The 15,190-nt window shown below is 36.8% G+C and overlaps 1 protein-coding gene across 8 annotated transcripts in view; it reads right to left on the reverse strand.

The window, feature by feature from the left end:
* LOC143348188 (nucleolysin TIAR) overlaps positions 1 to 15,190 on the reverse strand; it is a 647,185-nt gene that overhangs the window by 190,483 nt on the left and 441,512 nt on the right. The window contains exons 1-3 of one of the 8 annotated variants that reach the window (XM_076778157.1): positions 10,461 to 10,923; positions 5,910 to 6,216; positions 3,950 to 4,387 (exon numbers count right to left, since the gene is read on the reverse strand). The exons of 5 other annotated variants lie outside the window; for them this stretch is intronic. In XM_076778157.1, coding sequence (XP_076634272.1) covers positions 3,950 to 4,133 — 184 coding nt within the window. In that variant the 5' untranslated portion in view covers positions 4,134 to 4,387; positions 5,910 to 6,216; positions 10,461 to 10,923. Of the gene's footprint in view, positions 1 to 3,949; positions 4,388 to 5,909; positions 6,217 to 10,460; positions 10,924 to 15,190 lie in introns of those variants that run through there. 2 more of the 8 variants (XM_076778158.1, XM_076778156.1) reach the window with 2 other exon arrangements.

Raw genomic sequence — 15,190 nt, forward strand, 5'->3', positions numbered from 1 at the left:
AGGCACGGAAGGAAAAGGGCGAGGAAAAAAGAAAGGAAATTTACTATTCCGTGCTTCTCGGAACACGGTCGGTTTTTATGAAATTTCCCAAACTACCGTAACGTTTCCATCCCCCTCCGAAACGATGAAACGACGAGCTCGGAGGCGTGATACGTTTCGGAGGAATCATCGATGCAATTCTTACGTTTCATGCCCCCTTTCGAAAGATGAAAGTACTTTTTCTTTTTATGTACTCGTAGCCGGAATAAAACTCGAAAATATGAAAAAAGTTTTAGCGGAGTTTCGTCGAGAGTGGGAATTCGGTTTAAGAACTGGCTTAATAATTTATCTCGTTCGGGGGTAGGGTGTCGAAAATCAATTACGTAGCCCAGAAACGAATCCAATAAAGGTAATTGCGCGTTCCTGGGCGGTTCAGGCCGAAAAAATTGAGACCGTCGAGGGTTTAAACGCGGAGGCAAAATCATTCACGACTCCCTGATACCTTATATCGGCGGTTTCGCGGGCGGAAACAGGTTGATAGATAGTTTCGTTGACCGACAACGAAGCGAAACTCGTTCAGTCGTCCGCGAGAAGAATGAACGGTGCACCATCACGGGAGACAGTGGCAAAGAGGAAGGATAAAGAAAAGAAGGAAGCGGCGAGGTTAGCGGAAAGACGGGTAGTTGGGTACCTTCCTATTATTCACGCGCAAGATAGGTGAAACGAGAGTGGAGGAACCTGGGGGGTAGTGGAGGGGCTGATCTAGCTCGATCTCGAAGAGGCCGGGGTGAGGCCAGACTTAGGAAGGTGGGTTAGGGGTTCGTGGTGAATTCTTATAAATCAAAACAGACACGCTATCCCGTCTCATAGAGTGTTTCCACCCTTTCCTGCGCCCCGGCACCTACGCCTTCTTAGTTCCTCGCCTCGCGTTAGCTGCTGAACAAAGGAAAGATGCCGGGGATGAGCTACTTTTCAAAAAATCTAACTCGAAACCACGCCAGAAACGATTATGCAAGCGAGCTTGCGTCAGGGTGTTTAGAATTCTTTTAGAATTTTTTTTAGCTCGACGAATACATCGTACATCGTCGAAATAATACCTCATATCCTGTGTGTTTTGAGAACAAATGTAAGTAATTTAATTTTAATTTATAATAGAAATTTTATTCAAAATTAAATATTTTCACAATATTTAATCAAAAATAAATTTCCACGAATTATTATGTAGGTTCCAAATATACCCGATTCATCCAGTCTTTTTAGTTCGACGAATACATCGTCCATCGTCGAAATAATACCTGAAATCCTGTTTGTTTTGAGAAAAAATTATTTTAATTTAATTTATAATAGAAAATTCATTCTAAATTAAATATTTCCACAATATTTAATCAAAAATAAATTTCCACGAATTATTATACAAGATCCAATATACCTAATTCATCCAAAGTCTTTTTAGTTCGACGAATACATCGACCATCGTCGAAATAATACCTCAAATCACGTTTGTTTTGAGAGAAAATTGTTTTAATTTAATTTATAATAGAAATCTTATTCAAAATTAAATATTTTCACAAAATTTCATCGAAAATAAATTTTTATACTGATGAATAAGTAATTAAAATATGCCTCTGTTCAAAACATCTCAATTTCAGAGAGTCAAAAGGTTGTTTAACTTTTCACTATTATTTCACATAATTGTAATATTATTGTTTATGTTGTAATATTGAAAATAAAATGAAAACTATATTCTTTTAAAAATTTCTCTCTGGCTAACTTTCACCCATAATCTTCATTAGGGATGAAAAAAAATTGTTTAAGAATTCCTCCACACTAAAGATTCCCGCCATTAAGAACGATATTTATAAATAACATCGCGAACATTTTTTGTATTTGTTTTACTGACGGATGCAAGCAGAATATGCTTCTATCTCGCGGAGCAGAAGTTTCCGGACTTATGTTTACATGAATTTTTCATCCCCTAGGAAAAGTAGATTACTCTACCAAAGTAGAACCACCTATTTCGGAGTTGCATTTGTCATACGTGATAACTTTTTTATGAACCTGATACAGAATACTACGCCGGTATAAAAACGTAGCACAATGTAACCATAACTATAGCTGGTTATTGCCATATGTAAATAGTAGAGTGCACGAGCATTGAATGTTTAATCTTATAGACATTGCTTCGAAAGTTGGTTGTAAACCAACTAGTGTACTGAATACTTCGGTGATTGTTGTTAAAATGGACGATCCTATGCTCGAAGATAAAGCTATTATCGTAGAGAAATGCAAAGCTGAAACAGAAATAACTCTTCCCTAATATTTTATGACAATTTTACCTAGAAAGTAGTATTCCTTTCGGAGTCGTGAAGCTTTGGTTTTTGATAAATAATTTTACAAACTTGTTTACTTCTTGTTCAGTGACAGTAATAAATAGAGAATTTACAAATAACAGAATTCATATTCGGGTCATAATAGACCCAAGGGTAAATTTCATCCAGTATCTTAATAAAATATTGATTTTTCTGTTCACACTAAAGTACGTACACAAAAATGAAGTTCGCTGCTTCAAAGAATTCTGAGAGAAGCAAAAAATTACTTCGACCAGTATAACGCGGTAGGAAATGTACAGTTTCGATAAAAAAAATGTCAGCGCGTGTTCTCTGAGCACTTCATTCAATATTCTCGTTCGCTGCACAATAAAAATAAAATCAGCAACTTCTCTACGAGGGCGTAAACTCGTATCGTGGCCCAAGGGGATCAACTTCACGAAAGATATTACTTCCACATCTTACACACGATCTTCCTTGATCAAACATGAAAGCCAGCTACAGGCACTACATCAACCCCTGTCATAACACGAAACGCAACCTATCCTTTACTTCAAATTAGCGCACCTATCGCTTCTTTCTTGCCACGTGTTCCTTGGTAATCGTCCCACGGTACAATGGCGACGATCCTGACCGTTTTTCAACAACAATTTTTTAACATCTTTCACAACACGGCTCGAGAATCGAGGAACCCCCTCCCCCTCCCCCTGCAAACCAAAACGTCTTGGTTTCCAAGTGCAAACACCAAGGTTTGATGTTTATTGAGCTGTCACAGGTTTGCTCGTGGAATTTTCAGATTCAGATTTCGGATATATTTTATTTGTCCTGTGATTCCACTTTACATTTTTGTTCTTTTATGTTTTACAGTTAGCTTCAGATCATAATACGTTTCTTATCTTTAGCTATTGCACACCTCTTTTGTCGCAGTTTTAAACTTACATATACTGCTAATTTTCAGGCATTAGATCAGAATACGCATATCTCCCTTACAACACGATTCGAGAATTAGGAAAATCCACCCCCTCCCTCTAAAACAAAATGTCTCAATTTCAAATTGCAAACACTAGTAACCCAGTGTTGCAGAGTGTGCAAAAGTGGCCAAAACGCGAACAAAATATGAAATCGATCTTTGATTCGTACGAAAATTACTACATTAGGGTTTTTGGGGTTGTTCATTACGAATCTAACGTCAAATTAATATTTGAATTATCGATAAAAAATGTTTCCAATATGAAATAATGAACATTATATTATTGCACAACATGATACAATTGAAAAGCAAACAGAATATTGAAAAATTTTATCAAATAATGCTATTATCTTATTATACAATCACAGAAGTACCACTTTCAATAAAAAAAAGTGTCTGTGTACAGACTCAATAAATTCTCATTACCTATCGAATCACTTGAATCAATAAAAGTTGACATAAAACTATGTTTCAACAAGCTTGTAATTAGGTTCTCTCGTTAATTTTTGATTCCTTGTATATTGAGCTATTAACTAATATTCGTTGCTTCGAATGCCATTTTGTTTCGTTATGTCCGCGTTTTGGACGTTTTTGCACACCGTGGGACGCGTTGCAGGGGTGTGTACGTAGGCCTCGAAGCGTAGGAAAATAGAAAGATGCGAATAGAACTTACGGGGGTTCTGGACGTGCGGAGACAGAGGGTTGGTTCGCGTGACAGCTAGTGGAGGAGGCATCTTGGCGTGCAAGGCAGCCAGGCACGAGTTCGCCACGTCGTAGATGAGATAGGCGCTGTAGTATCGGCCCGCGTTGCCCATTTTCAATTTATTCTTGCCCGGCGCCGCCGCCATTTTCGCCATCCGAAATATATTCACACGTGCCTGGCCTAGCACGTTTGCTCAGTCCAACGATCGCTATTTTTTCCCCCGTTCTGGACGACGATCGACGCTGGGTTATCCCACTTGGCCACCGGCTGAATCACAGAACCGGCCAGCCATAGTGATCCCACTTCTCGGTGTAAATCCAATTCATTACTTCGCACAACGCGAACCACTGTTCATCTTCTGACGCGTTAGGCGAGAAAATACAAACGAAGTCGACGAACCAGATCGAACTAAACAAAGAATAACCCCTTAACGCTCATGCCCGAGTCTGACTGCTTTCAAAAACGATATTTGTATAATTTAAAGGTTTGAGGGATAACAATACTTGTTCTCCTTCAAATTATACGTTAGATAGAACATTGTAATTAACAAAAACCGCATTTTTATATTGTTTAAAAACAAGTCCAATACAGAAAACTGATAATTCTTGGAAAAATATGAGCGTTAAGGGGATAAGGAAGCTGTTTGTTTTCAATGTTACGGATTCTTATAATGTCGAAGACATTTTCTGAATAGATAAATTTCCTTTTTCTTTGAAAAGGACCTGATTAACGTTTTTCATAAATTAAACATTCTGGAAGAAACGTCCACGTAAAATTTCAAGTGTGCATTTGTAATTAGAGTTTGAGATAATTCTTTAGTAGTCATCAACTTTGAGAGAATTCGATCAAGTATAAAATTCACCAGCAAGCAGAAGTAGTCTTCGATCAAAACTTTTGGAGTCTCAAAAATCGAAGACACTGCAAAATGATGCATTTCTATCATCCATCTTAGCTACCGAAACTTTGGCGGGAAAACATTAATGGCAATTGTCCTAAAAGGGGCTGATTGAACGATCGTGCGTGTCTCCTCTTTCCTTCTAGTTGAAAAAAAAAAAATATCTTGCGTCGAAAATAAGGGTGAATCCATAGATCTTTTTTAAAGCTATATAATCATTATAATGATTATTATTTGCTTTAATGATACTGTTATTTTGTAAATAAATTAAGTAACACATTCCTAGCACCCTCACAATTTTTTGGAAATTGGGTTGTGATCATAATTTCTATAAATATTGATATTTTTACTACCAATAACGTAAAATGGTTAAATCGATTTATGATAAACGTGATATTCGAGGCAAACAGAGCAGAAGAAAAATGCAATAACCTTTGAAAAATGTTACTGCAATTTATGTGAAAGAATTTGCTGATAAATAAAGCCCATTTCGCGATACAATTAAAAACTCTATTAACGTGTAAATATAATATTGATCGAGCAGTGTAAAATTGGTACAATTATATATTAAAAGAATTCGACTTACTTTAAAATTTACGTAAACAACGTATACGTAAAATTAAATATACGCGAATATAAATTCAAATATTATTTAAAATTCCAATACTCGGCCAATTTGGCACGGTAACGTAACCTCGTTTGTAACGTAATTTAAGTCGAAAGAATAAGAAGATAAGAAAATTGAAAGAGAAATCGTACCAAACTGGAAAAACGAAAAAAAAACTAATTTATATTTACCAGCAAGAGCAACGTACGAAATTTCATTTCGTTATAAATTCTTAGTTTCGCCCCAGTCTCCAAAACGTGACGGGGAACAAAATTTCCAAGGGGGGGGGGGGGCTGGACTAATTCGGGTCGAACATTGAGTTGTAATCCGACGCGGTGAAAGGGACCTTGGAATAGTTAAAATAACAGAAATTGGAGTGTTCGTCACAGAATAAAGATGGCTACACATTCGGGAGACGGATCACTTACATCATCATCAATTCCCAGCCATTCTTCGCGTCCCATGTTTCCTACATGGACGCCACGTGCAATTAGGGGAGTCCATTCGAAGACACGGGACACGTAACGCACGGCAGTGTCATAAATGTGCACGCAGCCGAGACGTTACGAGTTATGGTCACTGTTCCGTTACAAGACCGGACTTTAAGCCGCGCCTGGACCCCACTTTTTTAACAACTCCAGGTTCATCAACAAACTCGTTCCCGTTTCGCGTGTACAGACCCCCCGGGAACACGGAATTTTGAGGTTTGGGAACATTTCGGTATACAGGGTGAATCTACGCGAAAAAATAAATCGAAAATGCGGAGTGACAGATTTTTGTAGGGAACTTCTATTTCGAATAAAACGATGTTAAATGTTTGTGGAGCACATGTGCACTTTCATACGATCTCACTTGCGTCCACGGTTGAAGGGTTATTTCAAGGGATAAACATTGAAATAACACTACTTTTGATCGAGAAGATTTTAATAAATTCAAAAATTTGATGAAAATTCGAATTAATCGGTGTTTAGATGTTCGTGGAGCACGTGTGCACTTTCGTACGATCTCACTTACATCTACGTTTGAAAGATGAAGGATATCACTGCATTATTCTAAGAGATAAACAACAAAATAGCACTACCGTTTGTTCAAGAAATTTTTTATAAATTTAAATATTTGATGAAAATGTCCTTTGTTGATATAATTGTATCCTGCGTATTACATTTGTGGGTATTTTCCGTTTTAAAATGTTCGAATGCATTTTCGAGAGTCTGAATCAAATACTATAACAATCCATAATATTGGCACTGTTTCTAAACTCAAACATAAGGAATTCAAGAAGTTTTTTATCAATTTAAAAATAGTTGAAAATATCCATTACTTTGTCAATATAACTGTACCCTGCATATTACATTTGTGGGTATTTTCCGTTTTTAAATATTCGAATGCATTTTCGAGAGTCTGTATCAAATACAGTGACAAGCCATAGATTGCTACTATTTCTAAACTCAAACGCAACGAAGTCGAGTATTCGCGTACATGACGAACGATTTTTCAAATAATATTTCAAATCTATACTATCTATATATTACAAAGTAGTAGAACATGATAATCAAAATAAGCATTCCAAAGGTAATTTTAACGCAAATCGAATAATCAACGTAAGGACAAAATATAAAAAAACTTTAAATAAACAGTCTTCGAACGATGCAATTGCAAAAAAAAACCCAATACAATATTTAATTTCGTTTAAATTTGTTCGTACAAAAAACAGTCGCTCCAAGTTTCCGACGAATATTTCCTCCACTCAGATTCACCCCCGTTGGTGCCGCCATTTCGGTACCACCCTGTACAACGGCCATAACTAGCGTCTGCGCGCGTATTCCAATCGCCATAATTTATTCAGCGCCGTTCACAATTGCGCACGGGTCAGTGAAGCAGTTAGCTAACCGGCACGAAGTTCGGATCAATTTTTAAGTCGCCGAATCTCCGGCCGCATGTGTACGCAGATTGGCCCCGAAAATTGCGCGTAACCCCGTTTCTGGCGCCGCGCATTAAATATTCGATTCTCGATCCGCGCGGCGCCGTGGCCCGGGAACGGCCAACGAAAAATCACACGACTCAATTATCCGGACTCGGAACGAGTATGACGCGCGTCGGTGTTTCACGGTGACAAGATGCTGGCAGCGATTTCGATAGTGTTTCTCGGACGCGGAGCGAACGATATACGACGACGACCAGTCCGGATCGGTGGGTTGGCCAACCGAACGGAAACGGTGCGGTTCTGCGGACCGGAAGCCTGGACCGGAAGCGTCACGAGTCAACGGGCGCCTCTCTGATTGCATGCCGCAAACTCGGATAGATAAAAACGATCGCCCGGGTGCTTACGTGGTCTCCATTTGATTACGTCGTCGCTGGTCTATGCGTCGATGGTTTTAGAGATTTTGTACTTTACGTAATTAAATAAAATCGTATGTAATTCTCATTAGTCCCGTTCAACGAAATTATATAGATACAGAAAATTCGATTTTAGAGCTTTTGCACTTTACACGGCGGTTAGCAATTTTTTTTAACGAGACTGTGTATGTGATAATTTGCAACGGATGAAGATAATCAAATAAAATACTACTTAATTCTCACTAGTTTCATTCCACAAAATCATATAAATAGAGAAAATTTGGTTTTAGAGCTTTTGTACTCTAAATAGTTGCTATAAATTTGTCTAACACGACCGTGTACTTGATAATCTTCCAATTGATGAAGATAATTATATAAAATCGTATGTAATTTTCATTATTTCCATCGAAAAAAATCTGTAAATACAGAAAATTTGGTTTTAGAGCTTTTGTACTCTAAATAGTCGCCATTAATTTGTTTAACACGACCGTGTACTCGATAATCTTTAAATGGATGAAGATAAGTATATAAAATCTTACGTAATTCTTATTATTTCCATTGAAAAAAATGTCTGAATATAGAAAATTCGGTTTTAAAGCTTTTCTATTTTACACGGTCCTCGGTAATTTATCTAACAAGACCGTGTACACGATAATTTTCAAACGGATGAAGATAGTTATATAAAATCCTATGTAATTCTCATTATTTTCATTCAACAAAATCATATAAATACAGAAAATTCGGTTTTAGAGCTTCTGTACTTTACGCGGTCCTCGCTAATTTGTCCAACAAAACCGTGGACGAGATAATTTTCAAAAGGGCGAAGATAATTAAATAAAATTGTATGTAATTCTCATTATTTCCATTTAACAGAATGATATAAATACAGAAAATTCGGTTTTAGAGCTTTTGTACTTTACGCAGTCCTCGCCAATTTGTCCAACAAAACCGTGAACGCGATAATTGTCAAATCTTTGATGATAACTATATAAAATCGTATGTAATTCTTATTATTTCCATCGAAAAAAATTTATAAACACATAAATTTCGGTTTTAGAGCGTTTGTGTTAGGTTGTTACATATGAAATATCATTTTAAAGCTTGTTATTTGCATGGCAACATGTTCTTTCTTGTCTTCTTTCATATGATGAAAGTATTATGTGTGTTTTTATTTAAAATCTTGAGATTCCTAATTCAATTGAGGCGTCTAAGCCTATATTAAACAGTGTAGAATCTTTCCACAATAAAATACAAAACTTTGTCTCATCCTTCATATTTGCTGAGCACATCATCGACTGACTTTCATCATTTTAAACATCTTATACTCTTCTTCCTTTAAAACACATTTTCTAATCAAGAGTCCGTGAAGAACGCTTTTCAACAATGTCTAAATTCCAGAAATCCAAATAATTGCGAAAAAGGAATCAGGAAATTTAATACACGTTATGAGAAATGTATAGAATTTAATGATAATTACTTTCATTAATAAAGTTTAGTACTAATAAAACCTTCTTAAAATTTGTTTTAAAAATCGGTCGTTTCATAAAGTAATAACCTAATACTTTGCATGATCCACGCCAACCTATCTAACAATCCGTATATAATTCTCATTATTTCTCAAAAATCTTTGACAAACAAAAAATTGCATTCCTGACGAGAATCCCCTCTTAAAGAGATGCTTAATTTATTATATTAATTGAAAAATATTTAATACATGGTTATCTGAGATCGGGAAATCACAATTTCGAGATTTTAACAGAATATGGACTCCGACGCGAGTTTTTATCTCGATGATATCGGCCCCGATCGCGTTTTCAATAATTGACAGTTTCATATCCGTTTACGCTTTGGACTGCGTGCCACCCAATACGTCCTCGATCCAATGTATTCCATGACGGTATCCAAATTATTGATCATTACCGACAGATATCATCACAGCGAGAAACAATGGACGTCACGGGGTCATGTTCGAACTATTGGCGCATATAATTATCACCGGAATCGATTACATGCCATTTCGAGCACTGAATGGCGCGAACCTTAAAAGGAACGCGCCAATGGAGCCACAATGACTCAGAATCGTCAGAAACGCTACAAATTGTTTATCAAATCGTTAAATTCGTTCGTTTACCAATATATAAAACCTCCTTAGGTTGCACCAAATAATACACATTTTCTCAAATATACAAGGTTCTTCGTGTAAAATTTTTTATAGTAATTATGCGATTGTAAAATTCACGTAGATGTTATTAGTGCCACAAAAATAGAAATATTACACCTCTCTATCGATTTTATAATTGGGCATTACTTGTCCATTAAAATTAAAAAGAAAACAGCATTTGGTAAAAATGAATGGAAAGAATTCGTGAGAAACAAGTTTCCTTTCACTCATAGTAAACAACTTTTAAAATTAATATTTCACAACGATATCAATATTTAATTAAAACAAACATCGCATTTTAACGTAACAAATGTCTACAAATCTAGCGTTAAGATTGTTTACACTGACACGATCACCAGCCGAAAATGAGTAAACGTTTAATCTAGAAAAAGATCAATACTTTCGAAAGGAACTTTTGAAAATAAAAAATATTGACAGAGACAGAACAGATTTTGCAAAGTTACTTTCTACTATAACTGACCTAAGAACCACGTCTCCAATTTGTATCGTGAACGATCGAATGTTCCACTGATTCGTCGACCCTTATTTTAAATCTCGTTGTCACACATTGATCACAGTAAGCTGACAAGGCACTACGTATTGTATTAACCGCGAGTATCGTTCAGAAAGAGGCGCGAAAGGTGGTCAAAATCGTCCGACGGGATTTGCGCCACGTCGTTACACGATTCTCGCGCGATTTAGGAGCATAATTGGAAGCGAGTCCGGAGAGCAATCGACCATCAACCTCGATAAAGGTGTACACGTGCAAGGTCGGTTCGTTAACACGGAACGCAGCAGGGTGCGAGGGATTAGCACTGAAATCGATTACCGACCGACACGAGCCGCGAAGGTTAAGCGGAAAGTGAGACGATATGGAACAACGCGTTGCGAAAGCGAAGACAGCGCCGCGAAAAGTGACCGACGACCATATCGTAGGCATTGCTAAAGCGGCTGGAGTTGCACTGAAAAACACTCGACCACCTAGCTTAAAGAAGTGCCAACGTACACGCCCACGCGTCGCTCTGAAACGTCCAATAGTAGCACGAGTCCCACGCACCAGGTGAACCAGAAACGTCAAACTTCGACAAACAATGTTCCTCAGCGTCTTTTCTTCTGTCAGGGGCAAAATGATGAAATGTAAAAAAATAAGTTAATTAAGAATATCATGGACGTTCTGTAAATAATGAATTCGATTGGTTCGTTGAAAGAATTATTATGTAAGAAAATTCGTTGCAAACAATACGAGTAGTATGAGTTGTCAAACTTCAACAATGTTCCTCAGCGTCTTTTCTACTGTCAGGGGCAAAATGATGAAATGTAAAAAAATAAGTTAATTAAGAATATCATGAACGTTCTGTAAATAATGAATTCGATTGGTTCGTTGAAAGAATTATTATGTAAGAAAATTCGTTGCAAATAATACGAGTAGTATGAGTTGTCAAACTTCAACAATGTTCCTCAGCGTCTTTTCTACTGTCAGGGACAAAATGATGAAATGTAAAAAAATAAGTTAATTAAGAATATCATGGACGTTTTGTAAATATTGAATTCGATTGGTTCGTTGAAAGAATTATGTGAGAAAATTCGTTGCAAACGATTCGTATGAATTTGCTGCCTAGCTTGTAAGTGCTATATTCGTGGCTTAAGTGTTATTCGCATATTACGACACAGCCTGTAAACACAGGGTTATTATCCCCGGCTCGTAAGGCAAGAGTACACAAGACACTCTTTAAAAGAACATGATGGTTTGGGGGTGGTTGGGAAAGGAGGAGAATAAATTTTTTATGCCCGTATAATGTAATACCGTAAAATCTCGAATATAATGCTCACGCTCGATTTAGCTAGCGAGCTTCCGGCAAAATGGAAATCCGTGTATAACACGCGCACCGTGACTTTTCATAATTTTGTCCCAAATTGAATTGAACGTTTCCTAACGAACCTTCGCACTTAAATTTTTAACGAAGAACAAACGAGAATATCCAAATATCATCCCCTTTGCAGTAATGTCTCAAACAGAGGTTTGATTATGTTTGCTGCACACAGTCGTGCATTACAGTTCGTTTATCTAGAAGACTATCTAAATGCCATCCTTTTTGTGAAAATGCATCAAACCAAGGTTTGATTACGTTCGCTACACAGATAGTAAAAGTTTCAATCGTGTGTTTCTCGGAATATTATTTTTTTCGCAAACTGGTCGACAAATTGACTTTAAATTTGGAAGAAATTTTTATCAAAAATCTTCAGAATTGCAAAAGAATATTAATGTTTACTATTTTTATATATATCTGTAGATAAAATATCGAGGAGCGTTTGAAGTTTTTACTACGACTGCGTGTGGCAAACTTAATCAAACCTCTGATTGAAACACTGTTGAAAAAGTGTGATATTTAGAATATAAAGTTGATATAAGGTTGATAGAAGTATATCAGTACATAAAATATCGAGGAACATGCGTTTGAAGTTTTAACTACGTCTGCGTGTAGCAAACTTAAACGTCTGTTTGAAACATTGTTGAAAAAAGTGTGATATTTAAAACATAAGGTTGATAGAAGGTTGATAGAAGTATATCAGTACATAAAATATCGAGGAGGCGTTTGAAGTTTTAACTACGTCTGCGTGTAGCAAACTTAAACGTCTGTTTGAAACATTGTTGAAAAAAGTGTGGTATTTAAAACATAAGGTTGATAGAAGGTTGATAGAAGTATATCTATACATAAAATATCGACGAACACGAGTTTGAAGTTTTTACTACGACTATGTGTAGCAAACTTAATCAAACGTTTGAAACATTGTTGAAGAAGTGTGATATTTAGAATATAAGGTTGATGTAAGGTTGATATAAGTATATTTATACATAAAATATCGAGAGACACGCATTTGTAGCAAACTTAATCAAACTTCTGTTTGAAACATTGTTGAAAAAGTGTAATATTCAGAATATAAGGTTGATAGAAGTATATCTGTACATAAAATATCCAGGAGCGTATGAAGGTTTTATTACGACTGCGTGTAGCAAACTTAATCGAACCACTGTTTGAAACACTGTTGAAAAAAGTGTGATATTCAGAATATAAGGTTGATGGACAATATTTAAATATTCCTCTCTGACAATAAGTACATAATAACAGGCCGAACTCGGAGTAGAAAATTCGACCACACGAGGCACTTTTTTCGAGAAAAATTTGTTTCAAAGTTGAAAGAACGGCGTTTCGCGTTGAAATGTGCCCTCGAAAGGAACGCGGTGCGTAGTTGAATTAGTTTGGGAAACGATGTGCAGTAGCGAGCATCGTCGTATCATATCGTCGGGCGATTTGCACACGGAGAAACCGGCTGGTTTGGTTACGTCGCGAGCGGGACGACGACAATGGATGCGCGACAGGAAGGCGGCCGTATCAAATGCTTAACAGTCGGCACAATGCCACGTACACACGCGCGTGTGCAGCTGTGCTCGCGAACGTGAGCACGGCCAATGTGCGGCACACGTCGTCATTTCCATCGCGAAATATTTGACCACGTTACAACGCTAATATCGAGAGCGTGCCGAGAGTGAGAGTTGAATATTTAATTTGCAGCATTGTCGGAACCCGCTGGCGCGCGGCTACTTCTTCCTCCCCTCTCCCCGCGCGTCCAATTAAACCCCCTAATCATGCAATTTACTTTAAAACGACTCGCCTCGGGGACAGCGTCGGGGCAAATTTTAATTCGCGAACAACGAATGCAAATTTTTGATCCGTTCGCCAACTAGCTTCCACAGGTATCGGGAAATGTATCGCGAAAAAGCTTGGGGGTAAATTCGGGACACGAAGTAATGCAAATATGTCTATATTAAAATTAAAAAGAAATATTATTTTTAATATACAAATAAAAATGTGAAATGTAAGTTTGTTCGAGTTGCATTTGATGCAATGTTTGTGCAGCCAAACGTTCGAGGGCCATAGTTGATTCGATAACGGCTCTTGGCACGCCCAAGAAGCGAATATTTAATTGTTGATTATTTCAGAATCCTTTCGGTGGAAGAGAAGTTGTTCCTGCGTTAGACATAGTCGGACAGGTATAATTAATCTTATGTACTTTCGTGGCTGTAACTGGCATAGATGAAACGTTACGAGAGTTCGATAGGGTCCAAGGTAAGCAGGATCCGATGATAGTGCATAATTCAGGGAAATTTTACCAAGACGTAAACTGGAACAAGTAATTTTGAAATAGAACAATGAAGTACTAATATCCAAATATTTAAAAATATACTTGGTTGAAAGTGCACACGAAAGAGATAAATATGCAAATAATTCTTAAAATACCACTATTGATTTAAATTTTATCTCACTGCGTGAATACTTCTTATAGAAACGTTTCAGCTTTTGGATTTTATTTTACTACGTAGAAATAGCGAACGCTTGAAAAGTTATCGCAAGATAGTCCGTTTATAGTGTGCGTACGGAAAACGATTAGCTCGCGGACTAAACAAGTCTGATATCTAAACAGCGATTACTTTGCAGACTTAGTGAATATTATTCGAGCTGTAAAACATGTCGAAAGAAAACTACACGATTTCTAAAACCTTATGTTTCGTTTTATACTGTCTTATAAACAAATAAACAATGATTATTCTATTTAAATTTACATTCGAGTGAAATGTTGCTTCTATTATAATTTGATTAAACGCTATAATCGTTGGGCATGGGTTGTTCTCAAGTCAGGGTCCGGCAAAACGTAATCTGATTACATTCGCGATGATTAGTGCTACTAAGTACCGCTAATTACACGGTGATTATCCTACAATTGCCGTGTAATCATAATCGTAAATCATCAAACTGTATAATTAGCACGTGGTTACCGCACAATTATAATGGAATTCGAGTGTAATTATAACGCAATTAATTCGCAGAGGTAATAAGATTACATTCAGCCTAATAGTGCTCCAAACATACTCCGACACGTGTCGAACGTTTCTCTTGCTTCGCTATACGATAATCCTAATTTCATTCGACCGACTTGCAAGAAAATAAAACTGAACAAATCTGTAAATGTTTCTGGAGAATAATTTGAAATTTTACAGCACCCATTTCAATTTGTGCACTCGAATAAAGTCGTATTGATTCTATTAAATTTCCAATTTCCATTTCTTTGCTGAATTTTGCAATTAAGTAAATACCGTGCTAGTTCAACTATTGATGGATTTCATGCGAACAATTGAAATCACAGATGGTTTCG

The sequence above is a fragment of the Colletes latitarsis genome, chromosome 11 (genome assembly GCF_051014445.1).
Source record: "Colletes latitarsis isolate SP2378_abdomen chromosome 11, iyColLati1, whole genome shotgun sequence".
Classification (NCBI taxonomy): domain Eukaryota; kingdom Metazoa; phylum Arthropoda; class Insecta; order Hymenoptera; family Colletidae; genus Colletes; species Colletes latitarsis.